The sequence below is a fragment of the Scyliorhinus canicula genome, chromosome 2 (genome assembly GCF_902713615.1).
Source record: "Scyliorhinus canicula chromosome 2, sScyCan1.1, whole genome shotgun sequence".
Taxonomy (NCBI): Eukaryota; Metazoa; Chordata; class Chondrichthyes; order Carcharhiniformes; family Scyliorhinidae; genus Scyliorhinus; species Scyliorhinus canicula.
In genome coordinates this window covers 17,129,513-17,156,263 of record NC_052147.1, presented here as the reverse complement: position 1 = coordinate 17,156,263, position 26,751 = coordinate 17,129,513, and the positions used below count along the sequence as shown (strand labels likewise).

The 26,751-nt window shown below is 44.6% G+C and overlaps 1 protein-coding gene across 1 annotated transcript in view; it reads left to right on the top strand.

Annotated features, from left to right (window-relative positions):
* Positions 1–26,751, top strand: part of LOC119951242 (latent-transforming growth factor beta-binding protein 2-like) — a 677,784-nt gene that overhangs the window by 535,524 nt on the left and 115,509 nt on the right. Inside the window, exons 22-24 of the mRNA XM_038774298.1 lie at positions 356–481; positions 6,075–6,200; positions 14,917–15,045. Of these exons, the coding sequence (XP_038630226.1) occupies positions 356–481; positions 6,075–6,200; positions 14,917–15,045 (381 nt within the window). The remainder of the gene's footprint in view (positions 1–355; positions 482–6,074; positions 6,201–14,916; positions 15,046–26,751) is intronic.

Sequence of the window (26,751 nt, the reverse complement as noted above, 5' to 3'; positions counted from 1 at the left end):
GCCATTGCTAAATTGCCCCTTAATTGGAAAAATAATAATTGGGTACTCTAAATTTAATTTTAAAAAGGATTGTCTATTAACAACCACAGCTTGCTGCTCAATAGTCACAAGGCCTGAGGTGCTCTATCAGGTGTGCCTCTGGTTTCACCTTTCAGGCAGAACCCTCTGCTTGTATAAAATGGGAACACCTGAATTTCTAGGCCTATTACCTCAATGTTCTTTAAGGATATAGTTAACAAATTTATGGCAGATCAAAAGCAAAAACAATTTGTTCAATGGTTGAAAAAAGTATTTTTTTCTCTTAAATCGTGAATTTAGGAAACTTTAACTCAATTTATTATGCTTTATATTATAGACATTGACGAATGTGTTTCGCCTGATGTTTGTTTTAATGGGCTTTGTACAAATACTGAGGGATCTTACACATGTTCATCCTGCAATTCTGGATACAGAGTATCAGAAGACAGAGACAAATGCGAAGGTAGGTATGACAGAGATGATGTCGGAGTTCCATGCTTGAAATGTGAAGTTAGTTGTACATGGACAGGGCCCAGATACTAAAGCAGAAAATTCCACTGCCATTTCCACAAGGCATCACCTCAGCAATCCGAGCAATTTCAGAATCTACCCTCTTGCAGTGGGGGCATTGCAAAACCAGGTCAAAAACGCAGCAGTTGGAGGGCAGACTTTGCTCTGGCGGTGCATTATTTTCCTGCTACTGGCATTTTCAATCAATTAGAGTGCTGGCATAATTCTGACCTGCACCTGCCAATTGAATGATCTTTGTGTAAAGGGGCCCAGCAGGCGTTGAAACGGTTCCATTGCATGTCTTTCACTGAGGATCGAACAATTGGATGGATATGCAATGTGGGAAGGCTATCCCAATGCTCCACCCCAGCCGCGTACCCGGCACACCCAATTCGCTGATGCTTATCAGGAAACAATTTTGTGGGCTATGAGTACCCAAAGACAGTAGGAAATGACCAGCCTTAAGCAATCAGATAAAACTGTTAGTAGCTGAAGAAATGAGTATTAAATGAAATTTATGGAGAGGCGGTGGCGTAGTGGTACTGTCACTGGATTATTAATCCAGAGGCCCTGTTTGTTGCTCTGGGACCCTGGTTTGAATCCCACCACGGCAGATAGTGAAATTTGAATTCACTACAAATCTAGAATTTTTAAAAGTCTGAGGATGACCATGAAACCATTGTCGATTGCTGTAAAAAAAACATCTAGTTCACTAATGCTGTCCTTACTTGATCTGGCTTACATGTGTCTCCAGATCCTCTGAAAAGAGTGGTTGACTCTTAAATACCCTCTGAACAAGGGCAATTAGTGATGGTCATGTAAATGCTGGCCTACCCAGTGATGTTCACATCCCATGAACGAGTAAGAAAATAGCAAGAACAAGATGACTTGTGGCTGGAATCAGTGCCACAAGAAGTTCAATCACTTTATTGTATGGGAAAGATTAGCATTTAGTGTAACCCCAAACTCTGAATTCCCCAACATTCCCTAACATAGCATTGCTCAGCATCGCAGCTCCACTCATTCCTTTCTCCAGCCACCTTTTCAGATCCCTATCTGAACAGCCAGCACTGACACTCACTCTCATTTTACTCAGTCACTCTCCACAAATGTTGCCATTCCACCCTCTCCACACAATCCATTTTCACATTCATTTTTCTTAATTTTTCCAATCAAGGGGCAACTTGGCATGGCCAATCCACCTACCCTACACATTGTTTGAATTGTGAGGATGAGACCCACGCAGACAGTGACCTGGGGCCGGGATCAAACCTGGTCCTCAGCACCATGAGGCAGCAGTGCTAACACAGCGCCACCATGCCGCCCTACTTTTACATTCATAACTCTCTGCTTTCTCTACTTGCACGTGAAGGAAGTACAAAACTGCAGGGAGAGAGACAGAGAACTGGAGAAACCCTCCAGCAATAGTCACCCTCACCACTGAAGAGGACAAGACCACAAGATCGTCAAGCTGGTGGAGTGCTTGGCCTTTGGTGATGAAAGTATGGGGATCCCCAGATATCTGGTGACAGAATTACATATCACACTGTTCATGCCATACAACAGCTGCTCGTGTCGATTTGCTGTCAGCGCAAACTGAAATATGAGTTTTCTCTGCTCAGTTACACAGGGACACTGAGCCTTGGTGGAATTATCCTTGAAGAGAACAATTCTATGGTAGCAAAGAAAAATATGGGAGATTCAGCATTTCCAGAGCTACTGCACCCTCTTGGAGAGACATTGAAGAAGCTCATCGTTACTATGATTTCCCAGGCCTTTGCGCAGTGGCCACCTTGAAGAAAAGAGTGGCCACCTGGCATGTGACACAGTGGTTAGCACTGCTTCCTCACAGCTCCACGGACCCGGGTTCAATTCCAGCCTCGGGTGACTCTCTGTGTGGAGTTTGCACTTTCTCCCCATGTCAACGTGGATTTCCTCCGGGTGCTCCAGTTTCCTCCACAATGCAAAGATGTGCAGGTTAAGTGGATTAGCCATGCTAAATTGCCCCTTAGTGTCGCAAGGTTAGGCGGGGATACTAGGTTAGGGGATAGGGTGGAGGCGTAGGTTTAGTCAGGGTGCTCTTTCAAGAGCTGGTGTAGACTCTATGGGCTGAATGGCCTCCTTCTACATTGTAAATTCTATGGATGCAATATTAATATAAAGATACACCAGTATTATTATCGGGCTCATTGATTCTGTACCTAGAAGACACTCGAAGAATGTGTATGGAGCATGTATCAGGGGTTTGGAAGCAGCATGGATGGTATGGAGGGGGTCGGGGTGGTATGAAGTGAACACGGGTGGTATGGAGAGCATGGGGTGTGGGTGAGCGACGAAGGCTAGGGAACCTAACAACCATGTTGAGGACCAATATCCCAGCAGATGGAGCTGGGCCTTCTAACCTTCCCTTGTTGACATTCACCTGCCTCCATTATTGACTCAGATCTGCTTCAGAATGGGCCTCCAGCCCATTACCACCTCACGATGAAAATACGGTGGGCAGGCGCTGCCAGGATGGAAGCAGAATCACCAGGTCGGGAAAATTCACAATTCCTAATTCCCATCTTGAAGATGAAAATCCAGTCCTCAGTCTCGCAATTTCAATGGGATGGAGGAAAGCCCTCTCTTCACCATTTTGTGAAGCGTAACAAAGCGCTCTCTAGCTCTTGGATAGCAGGAAAATGCAGATGGGCCACGAGTGGGAAGAATAGGCTCATGGAAGTGGGGTCTCTATTGAAGGTGCTCCCAGTTCTCATCCCTTGATCCCTCCCTCTCTTAGTCAGAGCCCCTCATGCTGCTTCCTGCCTCAGTGACTGAGTTTCCCTGCACATCTGGGTGTGAGTGAAATGAAGGGATTTTTGACTTGAAAGTGATTTATATTTGGGTGGGTGGTGATGGGGCTGGGGCACTGCATTCAGTATTGATGCCATATGAGGTACTTGAGGAAAAACCTTTTTACCCAGAGGGTGGTGACGGTCTAGAATGCATCCATGGGAGAGTGGTAGACGCAGGTTACCGCGCACCCTTTAAAAAATACCTGGATGAGCACTTGACACGTCATAACATTCAAGGTTATGGGCCAAGTGCTGGCAAATGGGATTAGGTAGGTAGGTCAGGAGTTTTTCATGTGTTGATGCAGACTTAGTAGGCTGAAAGGCCTCATCTGCACTGTGGATGTGATTCAATGATAAGGATTCACACACTCATGGACAGAATATAAGGGACTTTTGCCTTTGGGTTTGGAGGTAGAGGAGTCTGTAAAATTATCCAGTTGGCCTTCACAAGCGCAAACCCACCAGCAGGGCTCAGTTAAATTCTGCCCCAAGTAGGTCTGAACAAGAGTCATATGTTACAATCCCAACTGATGTTACAATTGGACAAGTCAGATTCCAAAATGAAACCTGGCTTGGTAGATCCTAACTTTTATTTTATTTTTTTAGAAACGATGGAGGTAAGCTATTGAACAAATTCACAGGAGTCTGCTGATGAACATCTAACAAAACAAATGAAACATTTATTAAACCAAGAAAAATTAACTATTATACCAAGCAAAAATATTGGAAAGATCTCAATACAAACACAAGAAAATTATTCAAATATTCTTTCATTCCAGTTGTATCTCTTGCAGATACATACAAATTCTGAACGAGAAAACAATTTACCATATCTATCATATACTCTAATATCCAGGTTAAGTATGCAGTATATGTGAACCAACTGGCAAACTGTGGTCAGACACACAACACTCCAAAGTAAATAACAGATACTACTATGAATTTCTCAACAACCCACCCAGACGCTTGTCACACTGTGAGACAACTGATCTCAATGAAACTCTGTCTCCCTCACAAGGGTTTCTGATCTCCACATTTGAAAAACTCTACTTGGAATTGTGCCAAAATGTTGCTTGAACTCAGACGGCTTGAACCAGGATTCACCTCCAGAGTTTCAGCCTCAACTTCTGAGATTCCTTTTCTCTGGATCTTCATGTAAGCTTAAGCTTCACCTTCCAAGCATATATTCAGACCATTGCAAAATGTCACTGCTCCAAAAGGGTACTTTTGTCCATGCAGCCCACAGCACAGTTACCAACCTTCGGCAGCCCTCTCTGATCATCGGGGCTTCTTTTGAGTCCACTTTGCTTCAAGTCTGCTCCTCACAGGTCTCTCTCTTTAATTCAGAGCCCATTGCTCTGCTCCTTTTTCACAGCTTTACTTAACAGGAGATGTTTCTGATCTCTGTCCATGTCCCCCACCTGGAATCTTCCTCTGAGCCCACTTTACTATGAATGCCGATTCCCTGTTGCAACCCTTCAGCCTCGTGGCCAGAGGCTGCCAGGGTCAGTGGGAGTTATGGGTAGTCGATGGGACAGACAGGCAGGAGTTGTACTTGCCCCCGTTATGGGTACATACGATCCAGGGGGTGGCAGGGCGGACCTGTAGTTGCTGAGACATCCCCCACTCCCACGCTGCAGCTCAAGAGCTCTGGGGCAGAAATCCCAATGCCCCCTGGTTCACTGTCCGGGACCGAAGATAGCTACACACTTCCTTGGAGGCCACTCTGCAGCAGGATCTGGATCTCACCAACTGGGTTGGGCCGGTTAGATCGCAAACCGATTGGCACACGGCACAATTCCGATTTTGCCATCTCCCGCGATCTAACAGGCGCATCGTGCTCTCACTTAAGCACGCTGCAGCCGTTAAATCGCATCCAGAATTTCTAACATTAAATGTGACTCTGTGATTGTACCGCACTTGCTGAACAATCCTGAGAATCACACTAACAACTAATTTAAGATTATCAATCAGATTTGCAAGAGGTTCACTTACATTTTCTAGAAGCTATAAATATTCAGATCGGGGACGTGTCCTCTGTATGCAAAAAGAACATGTCCAGGCATTGTGCCTCCTTTAAACTAACCAAAAGCTGGGGGAATGATAGTTCTCTGGCACATTCTCCATGGCAATGCCTCAACCAATCAGAGGTGACCTGCCAACCACTGAGCACTCTTTTTCAGGAGGTATAATTTCTGCTGCCTTTGAAATTGGGCATTCTTGCATCTGTCATGATGAATACAAAATGAAAAGCATGTCTTTTTTTCAATTACAGTCAACTTCTGTTGTTCGCAGGGGTTTCACGTAGGGTAAAATCGCAAACTTGTGCAAGTCCAGAGGCAGCACATGCACGGGAGCGCTTTCTACATGGGAAACATGAGGGAAACCTGAGAGTTTAACCTTCCTTCTGCTAATTTTCTAACATGTCTAATGAAGTGAGAGTCATTGATACACTTACAATTCTGTATGTAGTTAAGATATGTAATTTATTGTAACGTCTCCTGCACAGATATATGCTAAATCATGGATTGGTGAAATTTTGGGGCCACGAACATGATTGCATACGCGATTAGATTCATGCAGGTAAACGTAGAGGGGTTGCAAAAGTTGGGAGTTGACTGTAACTTGTTTCACATTCCAATGAGTAGATGAGGAGAATTTTTCTGCAGTTTTCCATGTTTTTCTAATTTTGCAATAAATATGCTGTTATAGATATGAATGAATGCTTGAGCAAGGGCATCTGTGGCCCAAATGGAGAATGTACGAACATTGAAGGATCCTATTTCTGCATTTGTGCCAGAGGTTTTGAAAACACTCCTGACGGTACAGGCTGTCAAGGTAAGACATCACAGTAGACATGTAAATTTATGGCCCCAGTATCCAAACCACTTTAACATAATATTAACATTTAATAGAATTCAAATTTAATAGAACACTGAATCATGATTGGCTGCCCTGGACTTTCATCCTCTAAGTGGGTAGGGGGTTGAGAAAATTCTGAGCTTAGTCTGCTGCCCCAAGCAAAATGACCACAAAGGCGAGATCTGCATTGCTAGGGGCCAGGTATGAGCTGGAGTTGGGTCAAAAGTATAGCGGCAGCCACAGGAACTGCCAGGTGCAGAATAACACTATTTAAAAGACCACCTCAGTGTCACAGAGCTTTGTCCCAGTGGTATAAAATACAGAAGTCCTCCAGGCCTCACCCCTCACACCTTCCAAACACTCCCCTTGCCCCATCCGTGCCTTCTCATGCCTCAAACCCACCCCTTATGCCCTTTATGGCAAGTTATGCCCCCCACCTACCTCTTATATGTCCTTATGTCCCCTTTGCCAAGCTCTGCCATTCCAATCACCTCACATGTCCCCTCATGCCCACTATGTCAAGCTCTGCACATCCATACCCACTGACCATCTGTACACCTTTCTAAAGCCAATGAACACCTCGGTGTAAATTGGGATATGTAAAACGAAAGGTTTTTAAAACTGTAATCATTGATCACTTTCTCCTGTACTTAAAAAAAGAAGTCTGGATGAGCTAATAAAAGTGTTTAATATCCAGGTCCTTTGAAATTTCAAGAACAAAACACTTGAAACTGCTTAACTACGTAAGTTATGTCACAAAATATTGCGAAATGGACCAAATAGATCAGAGAGCCCGATCTGTAAATCAAAAAATGTTTCCTCGGGAAGCAGGTGTTCCATCATTATAATAGATATATGGCCTCTCAGCTAATCATATTTAATGAGGGATCATGTGCCATGACTCTTTAAAATCCTGGCCCGACTCCATGAAAATTGTGAAGGAGTAGGAGATACCTATCTTCGCAAAGGATTCACCTAGGGCAGGAGTATCTGATACCGGCTTCTGGCAGGAAACACCATGCACACTTCCATGGCACTTCCAAAGATCAGGCAGCTTGGGAATGGAGTCAGGAATCCCAGAATCAAGACTCAGTGGCCTTTTTTAAATAGCTACCAAGTCAGCCTGATTCAGTGAAAATCCAGGCGGCTGCTGAAGTTTTAAGTTTCATTGGAAAGGCAATTGATTTAATTGAGAATATGTGACCTGATGCGGTCATGATTTATGTGTGTGGTATCAGATATAACAAAAGAATAAGATTTGTGTTTATCCTCAATTACAGTATACTGTGCAATGTAGTTCTTGTATAATGCATATACTTTAAACAGGTCATTTTGATTTTAAGTATTTGAAGCCCTGGAGTCAATTTAAGGAACTGCATTACCTTTGGTTGCAGGTGACAAGATTACTCACTGCATTTAGAAACCTAAGCAAATTAAGATAAAGGAGGGTCAGTAAAATGACAAGGATTTATTTTTCATTTGAAATTCCAAAGTTATAAGGACAAAGAACAAAGAAAATTACAGCACAGGAACAGGCCCTTTGGCCCTCTAAACCTGCACTGACCATGCTGCCCGCCTAAACTAAAATCTTCTACACTTCTGGGCACCGTATCTCTCTATTCCCATCCTATTCATGTATTTGTCAAGATGCCCCTTAAACGTCACTATCGTCCCTGCTTCCACCACCTCCCCCAGCAGCGAGTTCCAGGCACCCACTACCCTCTGTGTAAATAATTTACCTCGTACATCTCCTCTAAACCTTGCCCCTCGCACCTTAAACCTATGCCCCCTAGTAATTGACCCCTCTACCATGGGGAAAAGTCTCTGACTATCCACTCTGTGTATGCCCCTCATAATTTTGTAAACCTCTATCAGGTCACCCCTCAACCTCCATCGTTACAGTGAGAACAAACCAAGTTTATTCAATCTCTCCTCATAGCTAATGCCGTCCATACCAGGCAACATCCTGGTAAATCACTTCTGCACCCTCTCTAAAGTTTCCACATCCTTCTGGCAGTGTGGTGACCAGGATTGAGCACTATACTTCAAGTGTGGCCGAACTAAGGTTCTATACAGCTGCAACATGACTTGCCAATTTTTATACTCAATGCCCCGGCCACTGAAGGCAAGCATGCCATATGCCTTCTTGACTACCTTCTCCACCTGTGTTCCTGTGTTGTCCCTTTCAGTGATGTGGGGACCTGTACACCAAGATCTCTCTGACTGTCAATCCTCTTGAGGGTTCTACCATTCACTGTGTATTCCCTACCTGTATTAGACCTTCCAAAATACATTACCTCACATTTGTCCGGATTAAACTCCATCTGCCATCCCGCTGCCCAAGTGTCCAAACAATCTAATTCCTGCTGTATCCTCAGACAGTGCTCCTCGCTGTCGCAATTCCACCAACCTTTGTGTCGCCCGCAAACTTACTAATCAGACCAGTTACATTTTCATCCAATTCATTTTTATTTAGGCAGCACGGTAGCACAGTGGATAGCATTGTGGATTCACAGCGCCAGGGTCCCTGGTTCGATTCTCCGCTGGGTCACTGTCTGTGTGGAGTTTGCACGTTCTCCCCGTGTCTGCCTGCGTTTCCTCCGGGTGCTCCGGTTTCCTCCCACAGTCCAAAGACGTACAGGGTAGGTGGTTTAGCTATGCTAAATTGCCCTTAGTGTCCCAAAAAAGGTTTGGAGGGATTATTGGGTTATGGGGATAGGGTGGAAGTGAGGGTTTAAGTGGGTCGGTGCAGAATCGATGGGCCAAATGGCCTCCTTCTGCACTGTATGCTACCCTTCTTAAACAAAGGAACAACATTGGCTATTCGCCAGTCCTCCGGGACATCACCTGAAGACAGTGAGGATCCAAAGATTTCTGTCAAGGCCTCAGCAATTTCCTCTCTCGCCTCCTTCAGTATTCTGGGGTAGATCCCATCAGGCCCTGGGGACTTATCCACCTCAATATTTTTCAAGACGCCCAACAACCCATCTTTTTGGATCTCAATGTGGCCCAGGCTATCTGCACACCCTCCTCCAGACTCAACATCCACCAATTCCTTCTCTTTGGTGAATACTGATGCAAAGTATTCATTTTGTACCTCGCCCATTTCCTCTGGCGCCACACATAGATTCCATCACCTGTCCTTCAGTGGCCCAACCCTTTCCCTGGCTACCCTCTTGCTTTTTATGTATGTGTATAAAGCCTTGGGATTTTCCATAACCCTATTTGCCAATGATTTTTTGTGACCCTCTTTTAGCCCTCCTGACTCCTTGCTTATATTCCACACAGGTTTCGTCTGTTTCCAGCCTTCTAGCCCTGACAAATGCCTCTTTTTTTCTTTTTCATGAGGCCTACAATATCTCTTGTTATCCAAGATCCCCGAAATTTACCATATTTATCCTTCTTCCTCACAGGAACTTGCCAGTCCTGAATTCCTTTCAACAGACATTTGAAAACCTCCCACATGTCAGATGTTGATTTACCCCCAAACATCCACCCCCAAACTATGTTCTTCAGTTCCCGTCTAATATTGTTATAATTAGCCTTCCCCCAATTTAGCACATTCACCCTAGGACCACTCTTATCCTTGTCCACCAGCATTTTAAAACTTACTGAATTGTGGTCACTGTTCCCGAATTGCTCCCCTATTGAAACATCTACCACCTGGCCGGGCTCATTCCCCAATACCAGGTCCAGTACAGCCCCTTCCCTAGTTGGACTATCTGCATATTGTTTTAAGAAACACTCCTGGATGCTCCTTACAAACTCTGATATGTCCAAACCCCTAGCACTAAGTGAGTCTCAGTCAATATTGGGGAAGTTAAAGTCTCCCATCATAACAACCCTGTTGCTTTTACTCCATTCCAAAATCTGCCTCCCTATCTGCTCCTCTATTTCCCGCTGGCTTTTGGGAGGCCTGTAGTAAACCCCCAACATTGTGACTGCACCCTTCCTATTCCTGATCTCTACCATATAGCCTCACTGCCCTCTGAGGTGTCCTCCCGCAGTACAGCTGTGATATTCTCATTAACCAGTAGCGCAACACCTCCACCCCTTTTACATCCCCCTCTATCCCACCTGAAACATCTAAATCCTGGAATGTTTAGCTGCCAATCCTGTCCTTCCCTCAACCAAGTCTCTGTAATGGCAATAACGTCATAGTTCCAAGTACTAATCCAAGCTCTAAATTCATCTGCCTTCCCTATTATACTTCTTGCATTAAAACATATGCACCAGGCCACCAGTCCCACTGTTTTCAGCAACATCTCCCTGTCTGCTCTTCCTCAGAGCCATAGTGGCCCTATTTCCTAGTTCTCCCTCAATTTTATCACCTTCTGACCGATTGCTCTGGTACCCATTTACTCCGGTAAATTCTAGTCAATCCTATCTTAGGAGCCAAGTGTTTCTATAGTATTGACATTGTGCTTTAGAGTGAATTCTATAAAATATGCCACAGAAAATGTGAAGCAATGGTATAATGACCTCATAACCAAGAGAGATATAATCAAGAACCCAATAATGATGGTGTTTTAGTGTTGTATAATAAATTAAGATAGGTTTAATTACATTTCTGACTAAAGTAAGTAACTCTAATGTTGAATAAACTGTGTCAAAGAAAGATTACATTAAAATACTCATTACTCATAAATTGGGGACTGTCACCCAAGGAAGAGGATCAGGGTAAAAGCAAATTACTGGAATCTGAAACAAAAACAGAAAATACTGGACAATATCAGCAACTCTGATAGAATCTGTGGAGAGAGAAGGGAGCTAACGTTTTGAGTCTGGATGACCCTTTATTAAAGCATGGGAGAGAATTAGGATCATGATAAAAAATGGATAGTTCAGTTAGGGGTCATCTTGAAATATTTTAATTAAGCATTTTGGCCGGTGGACGTAAACTGTAAAAACAAAAGCTCATCTGGCTGATCCACATGTGCCACCTGATGACACCGTTGAAGAAATGCTTTCGTAGATTGCTGATGCATTTGTTGCTGTTGTGGTGAGTGCAGTATGTAACTGGCCCGTCACCACAGCTTAAACACGCTGGAAGTCAAGGATGTTCAACTACCCCTTGCGCCGGTTTGACTGGTGCAGATCTAATGGCCCGAAGAGCCTTTTCTGTGCTCTATGACCTTGAGCGCCAGTGAAATATGTGGATGCCGGGGTTTGGTTCCAGTAGGATTGGGCCATGTGGGAGGGCCGATACAACTGCGGCTCCTGGACGGAAAATGGCACTGATACGTGGAACAAGTAACACATCGATGGACAGATCATTTTTATGTCAAAGTTTTGGACGTGATAACACATTCTCAGACTTATCCTTCGTTTCTGTTGAGGAACCTGCAAGGAGTTTTTTGTGTAGGCACAGTCAGTGGGTCTATATACAAGGCAGGCGAATGATGATACTCGCAATGAGGTTAGCTCTTATGCTCCTCAGTGCCGGTGTCAGGACGGGTGGATTTGGAAAAACTGGAGACTGCTGTTGTCTCCTTGGTGGTAGGCCCCGGGTTGGCCTCCAGCACTTCCTCCTCCCTGATGGTGCTCATTCAGCCCTGGGGGGGTCTCGATGGAATGGAGGGCAGCTGCAGTGAGCTCCAGAGGCCTCTGTGTCATTGACTTTGCCAGTCCTGATGCCTTACCTTGTCTACACCATGGCATCGACACCCTCAGCGATGCTTATCAGTGACTGGGCCATGCTTTCAAGTGCCTTGGCAATGTCCACCTGCATCTGGGACATGTCCCTCAATGACTGTGACATGATGTCGAGGCCCTCAACCATGGTTGTCACAGACTGAGCCATGCCTTGGGCACCACCACTCAAGATGCTGATGCCATGCTTCAGGCTTTCACTGTGGTCAACGCCCAAGCACTATTGACCTTCGTGGGTTGGCATCACCTGCTTCACCTGCACCCTTTGGGACTCCTCCAGTCGTCTGTGCATTTGCTGAAATGTCGCTGACATACCCTCCTGAATCTCACAGCTGTGTCCTATCATCTGCATCAGCTCTGGGATAACCTGGTCCTGAGGTTTGGATTCTGACTGTGACTCAGCTGTCCTGGGATCCAGCAGATCTCCAACTGCTGACTCCCTTGGATGTTACACCTTGACCTGATGTTCATCAGTAATTATGTGCTGCTCATCAGATTGTACCCCAGAAACCTGTCCACTAATGTCGGCCATTGAGGTGTGTGTCTGCGCGCTGTGGAAGGTGGGGAGATAGCTGTGACACTATCCTCCGAGGTGGTGTCTTGAGTGACCCGGGGGTGGGGGGTGGGGAATGACTCCGGATGGCTTGGCCCCATCAGATGGAAATCCTGCGAGATAATAGACATTTGGTCAGCGAGAGGGTAGAATCATGAACAACTCACTAAAGACACTTCTTCTGGGTGAAGTGGCAGTGGATCGTCCCTCTGCGACAGCCCAACCTTTCTGTCTGTGACTGCCCGCTCCTCGGACAATCCTGTAATTTCCAGAGCCTGTTCCTCAAAGAGGCCGCGGACTCTGGTACTCCCCCCCCCCCCCCCCCCCCCCCCCCCCCCAACCGCCCGTCTTGGCATTTTCCTATTGTTATGGACTATCTTCTCCTGCGAGGACAAAGAGAGGGCATTGTGAGCCGCACACTTGATGGGTTGGGAGCTCTATAGCAGAGGCATGGCTGGGCACTCCACCCGGACACGAAGAGTTTTGGATGTCAGGGGGTTCTGAGGAGCAAACACGGTGATCGGATGTGGGAAGGGTGTGAAATGCCAGCCAGTGGTATTAGGGATTTGCAGTTTGAGCGGTGGCAGACGCAACCGATGCCAGGATATAGGTGGTAATTTACCCTGGCAGCTCAGTGGAAGTTGTTGGGTCTTCTTTCTATTTTGGACGGCGGTACTCCTTGATATGCTGCCTGCACTGACAGCCGCTGCCACTGCATCCCAGGTGGTATTGGTGACTCTGCTGCTAGTCCTCCGATCCCCTTATGGAAGAAGGATGTCCCGTCTCGCATCCACAGAGTCGAGAAGCCTGGCATGTCGGCATCCCCAAAGCAAGGAGCAGTTCGGTGTGCTGCCATGCTTGTGTGTTGACTGTGAGTGACTGGCGAGGGAGCATTTAAAAGCAGCTCCGCCATGTTAGCGGCGAGACGCAGATGCACAAGTCCGGCGAATCAGTCGGCGAGACAGCCGGTAATGGCGAGAAGCTTGTGGGGGCTGAGTTCCAGCACTAAGTGCCGTTAAGTGCGATCTCGTGAAACACCCCACCAATTGCACCCAAAATGACAGTTAGAGGGGCAGCACAATAGCGCAGTGGTTAGCACTCAGGCCTCACTGAGCCGCGGTCCCAGGTTCGATCCTGGCACTTGGTCACTGTCCGTGTCGAGTTTGCACATTCTCCCCCTGTCTGCGTGGGTTTCGTCCCCACAACCCAAAAATGTGCAGGATAGATGGATTGGCCACGCTAAATTGCCACTTAATTGGAAAAAATGAATTGGGTAATCTATTTATATTTTTAAATGACACTTAGAAACGTTTCTGTTAAATCGCACCATCAGACTTTGTCTCCTTTAAAATAGAGCATTATTGGCCCAAAATAACAACATAGGGGTTTGGTCCTAGGATCATAACATAACAAATAGCCCTCTCATTATACACCAATATGCCCATTCAATTTTCCTTCTATTAAGTAAATAGACAGGGTACGCAATTAGTGGCAAAGTTGAATTTTATCTTTCTCGTGTTGAGAAATTAAAAAACAGGTCAATAATTCAGTAATTATTGGGAAATATTGATTATAGTAGATTTTACTCAAAATTAAACAACAAACTATTAAATTCATATAAATAAGCTAGAATGACCAACTGTCCTATTTTGTTTCAAATTAAATTAAGATGCAAACCAGCATCATCAACCACGTAAGTAGGCTTCTGATAAAAAGTGAAGATCCAGTGAACTGGGATGAACCAATTAAAAATTAATTCAAAAATGTCAGTATTTAGAGGAAGGTGAATCCCAAGAATTAAGTGCTAAACAGGAAATGTTTGGGATTTAATTTTGCTTTTGGCACAAGACAAAATTAGGCATTAAAATGGATCATTTTGAGTTCATTACTGCAGTTGGATTAGTTATTTATCGTAAGATGTTTCAGCGAAGCTTTTAGTTTGTTTTTAAGTTGGTATGGAAAATCTTATCAAGTGAATCTGAAACGTTTTGTTCGATTTTCAAGATTTCCATCTCAGGTCAATGAAAATTAACAAACCTCAAAGGAGCTATCGATTGGTTCTCAAAATATATCTTTGATCATATATCCAATATTTTTGAATCACCTATCTTTCACCCTGTATTTTCTTGTGGTTATTACTTGTTACACTTTTTCAGTTGAAAGAGTTGATCGGTCTGGGCAGAAAACTTCTGAAAAGCTATCTTCAATATAAATTTATACTGTGAAACAGAAATACTATTTGCATTGGTGTGCAGGTATTTGTTTTTCCTTATCCTAAGATGAAGAATTGGACAACAGCAAGTGGCTAGATTAAATAGCCTACCCAAAAAGTGACAAATGGTGATGAAAAATACTAATACTAGATTTGGATAGTGAAATAACCCAGTTCAATTTAATTTGATTTGGGGTCAGTTTTTACTTGTATTTCTGTGACTGAGCTCTCACTGTCGGTATCATACTTTCTGCAGTGTATTCTCTACTCCGTAGATATTAATGAATGCTTGGCCAGAGACATCTGTGGTCCGAATGGAGAATGCATAAACAATGAAGCAGGCTCTTATTACTGTCTTTGTGCTCAGGGCTATACCACTACTGCTGATGGAACAGGCTGTGAAGGTAAGATACTGAGATATATTTAAGTTTCTGCGGTCAAAATGCCCAATTCTTTGTATGGTGGTTTATGTAACATGTAATACAATTCATAAATTGGCTGTAAGTAAAACTTATTTTATATTGGCCATTGTGCCAACAGTGAAGATGGCATTGCTCTTCGGCATTTGAACAAAATGGGTGATGATATGTTTTTGATTTCAATAAAAATGAAAACTCAGCCACAGTGATGTAAAACAGGCTGCCAATTTGATATCACCAGTTTATCCTACCACTGAAATGCAGGCCGCAACTTTCTGGCTCCGCTTAAGTGAATTCTCTTGAAGCGGATGCGGTGAGCCATTCATGTTGACATCGGTGGGAACAGAAGATTCCACCAGTGGTCCAGAATGCATTTTATCCCTGGTATCTCTTCTGATTCAGAATTCAGATGACAGGCTCACTCAGAAATCTCTAGTAGTGTACTAAGCCTTTGGTGATGACTGAGATAAATTGTCATAAATTAGACAATCCCACGTTTTAGTGACTATAAAATAAAAATCTGGGGTTTATTTCCCCGTCTTTCATAGTTCTTGATAAACTTATTTTTCCTGCTTGTGTTTCTTTTGCTTTACTAGGTTTTAGGTTTTGTGCCATCTTCCTTTACTCTGGTTTTTCTCCTTCACCTGCATGCAGATGTCACTTCTGCCTGTGTTTATGCCTAACGCCTTTTGACTCCATGCACTGCAGTCACTGCCATGCGGTTTTAGAGTTAGCCCATGTATTAGAAAAGTATTAGAGGTTGAATACAAATATGGCAGTCAAAGGAAATGAAATGTTGAACACCTTGTAAACCCCGAAAGGAAATACACGGCCAAGTTGCAATTTGTAAAAATGTCTGGGAATGCATATCGGTAATAAAAAAATGTTTAGAATCGTAACTTCAATATATATATGAGAACAGCAGATACACATTAATGGCCATGTCGGTTGCACTGCACAGTTTGCTCTGTAACTTTCATGAGATCATTCATTTAGTGTCGTGTAATTTAAGAAGTGAGCAGATTGCCAGAGACGCCTTGAAAAATCAATGCTAGATGTTTCTCTAGCCAAATTTTGTGTGCTCAGAGTACTGTCAAATAACCAAATTGTGATACTTTAGATATGTTTTTGCAACAAGAGATTTTTCCGCCTCAAGCCATGTCACATTTTAGGATTTTTGGGGCATTTTTGTCGATGGAAATTATCTTGGAAATAACAGACGGGTTATTTTAAAATTTGCATTGAGTTACAGCTTGCTTTAAGGGGCATAGTTCCTCAGGAAAACCTCGAACTGGGTTGTGAATCTAAATTCAGATGAAAAATTTCTAAGAAGCTAATTGGAAGTTATTTTTTGCCAGAGATTTAACCATAAACAATTTGATGGTTTGTCTCAATAAGTGATACATAATTTACACTCTTAACTATTTGGTGGAAAGCGACTCCTGGTGGCGGCTGGGGTGTGGCCGGTTGCACACTCCTGCGTGGAGGTGGAGGTTTTGAAACTTTCTGCCCATCTGATGGGTGATTTTTGGTGATGAATCATGAGGAAAGAGGAGGGTGGTGGATTCTACCCTGGTGTGTGATGACGACGGGCTCCCAGACCCAATTAAAGTGGGTAAGAGCCCTCGTCCAGGATTGGAGGACCCTCGTGGTGCAGCAGCAGTGGGAAAGGTGGCAAAGGGGGATGGGTTGTCGTCGATGGCCTATTTGCAGATGGAGCAGCTTAATGAACTTAATCAAGGGGAATTTAGACAACAGCGCAAGGAGATGCAGGTGAACTGGTCGGTGGCGATTGAGGGTACAAGGGCATCTCTTCACGGGTCCCTGGAGCAAGTAGAGAAGCGGCTGGAGGTGCAGCGGGCACCATTCAAGGAGGTGGAGAAGACGGTTATGGATCAGAGCGACCAAATCGTCTCATTGGGGGCCGGGATGGCGATGATGGGGAAGATGTGCAAGGTGCTGCGGGCGAGGGTTGACAACCAGGAAAATCTGTCAAGGCGGCAGAACCTGCATATTCAGGGACTGCCAGAGGGAGTGGAAGGAATTAGTGCCACCAGTTACATGTCGAAGATGTTTGGGAAGCTGGTAGATGAGAAGGTCTTTGAGAGGGCCCCTGAGTGGATCGGGCCACTAGTCCTCGAGGGAGCCACCCCGGGCTGTGATTGTGTGATTGCACAAATTCCAGGATAAGGAGAAGATCCTGAGGTGGGCAAAGGTGATGGAGGACTGTACCTGGGAGGGGAATCGGGTAAAGTTATACCAGGACATTGGGACTGAACTGGCCAAGAGGCAGATGTCGTTCAACAGGGCGAAGGCGGCACTCTTTCAAAACAAAGTTGGTTTGGGGTGCTGTATGCTGTCAAGTTGTGGGTGCAGTTCCAGGGGAAGAAGCATTATTTTCAGACAACAAAAGAGGCGAATGGTTATGTCCGCCACCATGGGTTGGGGGGAGGGTTAGGGATGGGCTGTGTTGTGTTTGATGTTTTGTCGGGGACACGGGGGTTTGGGGTTACAACATGCCTCCTGGTGGCAATATTCAGTGTGTCAGAAATGCCGGAGCAGCGGGGGGAGTGCGCAATGTGGTGGCCTTTGCCTCCTTGATTGCCCTGTGGAAGTTACTACAGAATTGGCAGTCAGCAGCACTGCCAGGGGAGGCAGCGTAAAGGGGAGATGTACAGGAATTTCTGAGCCTGGAGAAGATTATGTTTACTCTAAAGGGGTCGGAGGAAGGGATCTGCGCGAGATGGTATCTGTTCTTATCCAAGTTTAAGGAATTGTTTGTCACCAGGGGGAGGGGGGATATAAAGGGGAAACATTTGTACAAACTGTATATTAATTTTATGTGTGGATGCTGTCTGTAATAATAATAATTGGTTTGAGTTTGGAATAAAATACTTTTTAAAAAACTATTTAGTGGAAAGCAAAATTGAATTGGGATGAATTAGAAAACATATTTACCCTCCTGTTCAGGATAGAATAGCTTACTTCTGCTTTCAGCTTTTGTTGTATAAGCATCACAGTCTAAGATCTTTATTTCGCTATCATGTATATGGGTAGCTCTAGCTAAACCAGGCATGGCCTACTGAGGTGGTAGCCCTGATAATTAAAACATACTTCAAAATGTACTCACAAAATACACACAACCTGTGGTTGAACGGCAATTGAATAGCCTGGAAAAAGCACAATCTTCAACACCTTAAAAGGGCAGTCTGGACTTTGGAAATAGGACCGCAAAATTAATCAGGAAGCACAGTTCACTGTGTCTGTAGGACAGAGTAGAGGATTTATTCCATTTAAGTTAAATAAGACAGCCCACTAAATTGGGATGGTATTGCACATTTCTTTACTTTGTATAATTTCCACAAGCATATGGTCTATCAGCTAAATTATGAAACTCTAACTATTATTCTGTGAATTAAAGCATTTAGGACTTGAACCAAATGTGTCAACTTGATCTACAATTGGAAAGACTATCCATCCAGATTGCAAGCAAATTCCTTTGTTACTCTCCCAGGCCTTGTAGCAAGCATTAAGGGCAGCACGGTAGCACAAGTGGCTAGCTCTGTGGCTTATGATTATCAATTAAATTAGCCATGGATATTTAGTAAGTAAGACTCTTTAGTTTATACACGGATTGATCAATTTATCTCTTTTCAATTGTAAAATTAATTTGCTTTAGAACTTTACTCACAGCTAATTGTTTCCTTATATCTATTTGCTTTGTGTTGGACATATATATTTGCTTTGTGTTGGACAATGTGTAAGTCAATTTGTAATCTTAATCTTTGGATATAATTCTCTCCCATCTGCGTTTTTCATTTTTAATTCTGTATTATTCAGCTGATTAGCTAACTTCCAGATATAGGGGCAAGGAATTAAGTTGAAATTAAGAATTTTCTTTGTATTGATATTTGTCTGCAATTACCTTTTTGAGACAGTAACTAAAATATTTCAGTTTAAATCCTTCTCCACTCTGGTTTTGCCATTTCATTGTGTTTCTGGTTTTTCTTTTATGAATTTACATGTTGCCTTATTCCATTTTTGGTTTTATCTCTGCCGCTGTCTTCCTGACGTCTTTTGAGTCGATGGTCCACTTGGACGAATATGGACTTTTAAAAATTCATTTATGGGATGTGGGTGTTGCTGGCTGGGCCACCATTTATTGCCTATCCCTAGTTGCCCTTCAGAAGATGGTGGCGAGCTGCCTTGTTGAACCATCCCTGAGGCGTAGGTACACCCACAGTGCTGTTTGGGAGGGAATTCCAGGATTTTTACCCAGTAACAATGAAGGAACAGCGATATATTGCCAAGTCAAGGTGGTGAGTGACTTAGAGGGGAACATCCAGGTGGTGGTGTTTCCAGGTATCTGCGACCCTTGTCCATCTAGATGGCCGTGACAGTGGGTTTGGAAGGTGCTTCTTAAGGAATCTTGGTGAGTTCCTGCAGTGCATCTTGTGGATGATATACACTGCCGTCATTGTTTGTCAGTGGTGGAGGGATTGAATGTTTCTGGAAGAGGGAGCATTCAAGCTGGCGGCTTTGTCCTGGATGGTGTTGAACTTCTTGAGTGTTGTTGGAGCTACATTCATCCAGCCTCAAACAAACCATTGTTTGCAGCAAACTACCCAGCTTTCAGAACAGAGACCACGATACCACACAATCCTGCCATGGCAATCTCTGCAAGACGTGCCAGATCATCGACATGGATACCACCATTACACGTGAGAACACCACCCACCAGGTACGCGGTATATACACGTGCGACTCGGCCAAAGTTGTCTACCTCATACGCTGCAGGAAAGGATGTCCCGAAGCGTGGTACATTGGCGAGACCATGCAAAAGCTGCAACAACAAATGAACGGACATCGAGCGACAATCACCAGGCAGGAACGTTTCCTTCCAGTCGAGGAACACTTCAGCAGTCAAGGGCATTCAGCCTCTGATCTCCGGGTAAGCGTTCTCCAAGGCGGCCTTTAGGATGCGCGACAACGCAGAATCGCTGAGCAGAAACTTATAGCCAAGTTCCGCACACATGAGTGCGGCCTCAACCGGGACCTGGGATTCATGTCGCATTACAATCATCCCCCACCATCTGGCCTGGGCTTGCGAAATCCTACCAACTGTCCTGGCTTGAGACAATTCACACCTCTTTAACCTGGGGTTACCCCTATCTTTGGATCTGTAAAGATTTAATTACCTGCAAATGCTTGCATTCTAAGCATTGTCTGGCATCTTTGAATTTGTCTATATATATGTTTCTGGAACATACCTCTTCATTCACCTGAGGAAGGAGCAGTACTCCGAAAGCTAGTGTTTGAAACAAACCTGTTGGACTTTAAACTGGTGTTGTAAGACTCCTTACTGTGCTCACCCCAGTCCAACGCCGGCATCTCCACACCAAGAAATGTTAACAGGTTCATTTATGGAGTTAAAGACTAGGGAGGTTATGCTGCAATTGTATAAGGTGTTTGTGAGGCCACACCTGGAGTATTATGTTCAGTTTTGGTCTCCTTACCTGAGAAAGGACGTACTGGCACTGGAAGGTGTGCAGAGGAGATTCACTAGGTTAATCCCAGACCTGAAGGGGTTGGATTACGAGGAGAGGTTGAGTAGACTGGGACTGTACTCGTTGGAATTTAGAAGGATGAGGGGGGATCTTATAGAAACATATAAAATTATGAAGGGAATAGATAGGATAGATGCGGGCAGGTTGTTTCCACTGGCGGGTGAAAGCAGAACAAGGTGGCATAGCCTCAAAATAAGGGGAAGTAGATTTAGGACTGAGTTTAGGAGGAACTTCTTCACCTAATGTGTTGTGAATCTATGGAATTCCTTACCCAGTGAAGCAGTTGAGGCACCTTCATTAAATGTTTTTAAGATAAAGATGGATAGTTTTTTGAAGAATAAAGGGATTAAGTGTTATGGTGTTCGGGCCGGAAAGTGGAGCTAAGTCCACAAAAGATCAGCCATGATCTCATTGAATGGCGGAGCAGGCTCGAGGGGCCAGATGGCCTACTCCTGCTCCCAGTTCTAATGTTCTTATGTTCTTATGATAAAACACTCATTACCAACCTAATGAAAACAGTTCAACTGTCTGTATCAATGCACACATGAGCGTGCTGGGTGTAGGTTCTAAATGTCTAAACCAACATTGTAAAATTAAAATAAGAATGCCAATTTATAAATGTTGTAAGTGCAGTTTATAGTAACCCAAATGTTGTAAAGTCAAGGATTGCATGTATTCTTTTTGTCTCAAATGTGAAATCCCTTTAATTATATGGAAACAGTGCTTCAATTCCTGAATGTTCCTTTCTAATTTATAATCCGACTTTTAACCAACTTGGAAATCATAGCATAGAATAGTTTTTTTGTTTGACTGCGAATGCACTACAAGGCAAAGAGGCTAACTTATACTTGGTCTCAGTGGAAACGTCCAGTTGCTGTGAGGTCATGCAACTCAGATGGAACATTAACCATGACCATATTAAAATTTGAAACTAAAAATCTCCTTTGGGTGCCTTTTTGAGAGATACTCCTGCTGTATACTTTGTCCAGGTGAAGTCTCACAAAAATGAACCTGATTAAACCTAGTTACGATGTTCATGGAAGAAATTATGTTTGATGATCAATTCCCAGTATTAACATATTATTTAAATACTGTTAATTCTGGAAGAAAATGCAGGGAGTGACAATGGATGCTGGAGTTCCTGAAGAATCAAAATAAATACTCTTAGTTACCATCCAAAATTGAACAGCAACTGGATGGAAATACCAATCCCAAGGATTAATTCTAAAAATGAAAAAATGGACAAGACTAAAAAATGCAAGAAAATCCTATACTTTTTATCTCCCATTGTATCGATCACAGATAAATCCACCTCTGATAACATTCCTGTATCACTTTCCACCCATATCCTCTTCTAAGCCTTAACCCTACTTCCTTCTGTGTCTACCCCTAGAAAAATCTATGCTCTAATTGATTTACAACGGCACTTTCAAAATCCCAACTCTCTTTCCTTTGACTCTCCATTCGCCTTAACATTTCTACAATTGATTTTCTCACATCTCACGTTCTAGTCTTCAGTCAAATTATTAATCATGCACTAACCATTCTCCCTGGTATGACCATCACCTGTGCATCCTTAATTCCAAAGGGCGGAGATACGAAAGGATATAGCAGACAATTGGTTCAGGCCATTCACTGTCAGATTAAAAACACTTTTGGTGCGCTGCTCCTGTCTGCTAAAACTGATCACTAATCCAGGATTATCCTGGAATAAAAGGTTAATCCCCAGCTTCTTATGCCTGTTGAAAATTGCCTTCATAAACCCCACTCTCCTGTTCCTTCCATCTACACCTTCCACAATAAGTGCGAGGAGCTCAAAGACACTTTTGTCACTAAAATGAGACCATCCGAGCAGCTGCCTCTGCCATTTCCCTTCTTTCCACTAAATCACTGGAATAAACTTCCTGTAAAGTTCCCTCTTGCCCTAGCACTGAACTCACACTTTTCTCTAATTTATTTTCTATATCCTCCCTCATGCCCTCTGAGTTAATTTCCTCTTGTTCCCTCCACTCTACTCTGACTAATCTACTCCTGGTCCTCATGTTAGCTGATACCATTAATAACTCTCACTCTTAAGCATTGTCCCTTCTCCTTTAAATTTGCTTCCATTACCCATCTCCTCACAAAATCACCCTTTGGCCTCAACTTCCTTGAAGACTACCACCCCATCTCTAGTACTCTTCTGTAACAATGTCCTTGAACGTGTGACGCCTGTCAAATTCATGCCCTTAGAAATTGCGTTTGACCAATTCATTAGAGTTTAGACATAGACATCGAACATACAGTGCAGAAGGAGGCCATTCAGCCCATCGAGTCTGCACCGACCCACTTAAGCCCTCACTTCCACAAAAGGGCAATTTTAGCATGTCCAATCCACCTAACCTGCACATCTTTGGACTATGGGAGGAAACCGGAGCACTCGGAGGAAACCCACGCAGACACGGGGGTAACGTGCAGACTCCGCACAGACAGTGACCCGGCGGGGAATCGAATCTGGGACCCTGGCACTGTGAAGCCACTGTGCTAGCCACATGTGCTACCGTGCTGCCCTTGTTCTCTGAGGAGGTAACAAGCAAGGTGGATAAAGCAAAACTTGTGACGCGCTTGGACTTTCAAAAGGCATCTGATAAGGTGCCATATCAAAGATCACTACAGAAAATAAAAGCTCATGGTGTAGGGGGTAACATATTAGTATGGATAGAGCATTTGTTAGCTCACAGGAAGCAGAGAGTCAAGATAAATGGGTGATTTTACAGTTGGAGTTCCACAAAGATCAGTGCTGGGGCCTCAGATGAGTAGGATATGCTACTGTCATTTCTGGTGCCAAGGTTAATGCCAGGCAGACCTTTTGACCTTTCTGTAGATATGTGTTACACCCAAGTGACTTGCCAGGCCATTTCAGAGGACATTTAAGTGTCAACAATATTGTGAGGGTCTGGAGTCACAAGCCAAACCAGTAAAGACAGATGATTTCCTTCGCTGAAGGACATAGTTAACCCAGATGGGTTTTTGTGACTACCCAACAGTTTCATGAGACTAGCTTTTGAGGCACGATTTGACACTCAAAAAAAAATCTCGTTTTGGGCATGTATAGGGAAGTGGCGCCAAGAATGACCCCGCTATCTAATGGGACTCTGCAGTTTTTTTTTGGCCTTGGCTGCGAACACCCCGCTGAGACTACACTTACCTCATTTCCTGCAATGAGTGCAGGAAGATGACTCACAGGTTGGAGCACCATTTTTAAATGCCACCCCCAATCCTACGCCCCCCCCTTCTGCTCCTCCACCGTTGCTTCTTGATCCCCATCCCTCCACTGCACCAACCTACTTCCTAGAGGGACCTCGATTCCCCCACCTCTTAAGGGCAGGGCACCCCGACCCAATCCCTAGTATGGGCAACCTGGCACCCGGGCACCTTGGCACTGCCAACCTGGCACCCTGGCAGTGCCCCTGCCAGCTCAGCAGTGCCAGATGCCAGTGTCAAGGTGCCAGGCAAGTGGTGCCCAGGTGGCAGCAGGAGTGACAGGATACCACCCTGCCCAGGACCCAGCCACCAGGAGGCCTCCAATGGCCTGGGAATTCCCCAGGTGCCATTACGCCTGGTCCATGTTTTGTGGACCAGTGCTAAATGGTGCCATGGCGAGGCCATTAGTTCGCAGACCTTGGGAGAATCCAACGTAGGCATAATTAAATGAACCTAATGGCGCACTTAAATATGTTAATCTGGATCTCGCCCTCACTAGGCGAGATCCAGATTGCAACTTCTCGCAAGATCTCATTAGATTTCGCGAGGCGTTCCGAGCACTGCAAATCTCGTGACGTGGCCTTAATATTGTCTTATCATTTAATTGAAAATTCCACCAGTTGCTGTGGTGGGGCTTGAACATTTGTCCTTAGAGCATTAGTCTATGCCTCTGGAGTTACTTACCTAGTAACACTACCATTACACCTTAATCCCTGATTCCTATCATACATTTTGAACCGAGTGTAATATTGGTCACTGCCCGGTGCAACTAAATATGAAGTGGCTTAACCAGCAGCATTTAAAGGGAAGGTGCTTGGAAAATATTTGCTCAGTTTTTAACTGATTTTTTGGGACTAGGGCAAATATGAATGAATCTCCTCCCCCTACAAAAGTCATTATGGTTTCTACTTGTCCTTCTGTGTTTCTGCTGATGGGTCTTAACCGAGGAATGAACAGACTTCTGCGCGCCCCATCCCCAAAATCAGCAGGTTGCCTGTCAGTGCGTCTCTAGAACTGGTAGCTGAACAGTTTTTTATAATGAGAATCTGTCACCAAATTCAGTTAGGCTTTCCACAGTCAACATTGAGTGCAAGTGATCTGTCCGCCACCAACACTCCGATGTCTGCCTCAGTTGAAAATCACCGTCTAAATGTCTGACTCATTGCTTTTCTTTGCTTTCCTCCCTAGCTGTTACTTCTGTCCTTCAATGATCAGACATGGATATTAGCAAAAACATAGTTCAAACATGACCTCCTCTGACTTATTCTCAGGTTTTGACATGAGGCCAATATTATTCTGGCTTTGTTGCTTACTGTTCTGCATTAATTAGAAATGTTCGACTTGGTTCATGGTCTGATTGGTCGCACAGGAGGTGGCTCCTGCTTGGAGGTGTCAGTTTTGGTCCTTTTTACCTGATTAATGGGTGATTTTTATGGATAAAGTGAGGAGAGTGGAAGGTGATTGTTTCTCCCCGAAATTGGAATGTCTACGGGGTATCAAACCTGGTTCAAGTTGGTGAGAACCCTGGCCGAAGATTTTGAAGAGACTTGTGATGCAGACAAGATGGCGGAGAGGACAGGTCATCGTTGTCGATGGTTAAACTGCCGATAGAGCAATAGCTGAGCTTTACTAAGGAGGAATTTTGGCAGCAACGATAGGAGTTGCAGGGAGACTGGTCGAGCGCGATTAAGGGTGCTATAGCACCTCTTGCGGGACCTTGGACCGGGTGGGGAGGTGCTTGGAGGCGCAAGGAGCGACGATCCAGTAAGTAAAAAAGGTGGTGTCTGACCAAAGTGACTGAGTTATGTCATTGGAGTCAGAGCTGGCAATCCTGGGGGATGTCAGTCAGGTACTGCGTGTGAGGGTGGATGACCATGAGAATTGTCCCGGCGGCAAAATCTTCATATGGTGGGCCTGCCAGAGGACGTGGACAGAACAAGTGCCATGGGCTACGTCGTGAGGTTTTTGCCAAGTTGGTACAAGAGAGTGTCTTGGACGAGGCCCCGGAGGTGGACCACACCCACAGGTCATTGAGGCAATAGCGAGGGCTGGGGAGCCGCTGCAGGCGGTTATTGTGCGTATGCACAAGTTTCAGGACAAAGAAAAGATCTTGAGGTGGGCCAAGACGAGTTTGGGCTGCAGTTGGGAAAGCAGTCGGATTTGGATCTAACAGGACATCGGTGCTGACTTGGCCAAGAGATGGGCGGGGTTTAATAAAGCTAAGGCAGAGCATTTTCAGTTTGGGGTGCTATATTCGGCCAAACTTTGGATAACTTTTGAGGACCAGAAATATTAATTTTCGACTGCCTTCAGGAGCACGGTTGGGTAATGGCTATGGGACATTGATGGAGATGATAAAAGGGTGGGTCAAGGAGGGGATGTGGCTGTGCAAGCAGAACTCGGAGGATGGGGAGTTTGGAAGGCATACATGGGGCTCTTTCTCTGAGTCTCCAGGTGGGAGTCACCATGCCAGCAGGAGATGCTAGTGAACGGAAGCAGAGTGGGGATGAGGGCTGCCAGGGTTAGCCTGAGTGGTGGGAGGGGGAGGAGTAGGGGGGTCGGCAGGTGGGGATGATTTGGCAATGCATTTGGTATGTTGGTTGAGTTTGGATGAAGGTGAAGGAGGTGGCCATCTTCGGTGGGCCCAGTTTCGTGAGGGGATGGAGGTTTGGGTGGGTCCAAGCTTGATGGGGATGGTGGATTTTGGTAGAGGGGAGGAATAGAAGCCCCTGGTGAGGGTTGTAACATGGAATGTGCATGGACTAAATGGTACGATTAATAGGTCCCGGGTGTCCATGCGCCTAAAGAGTTAGAAGGTGGAGATTTTCCTCAAGGAGACACATTTATGGGTTAAGGAGCAGATGCGGCTAGGGAAGGGTTG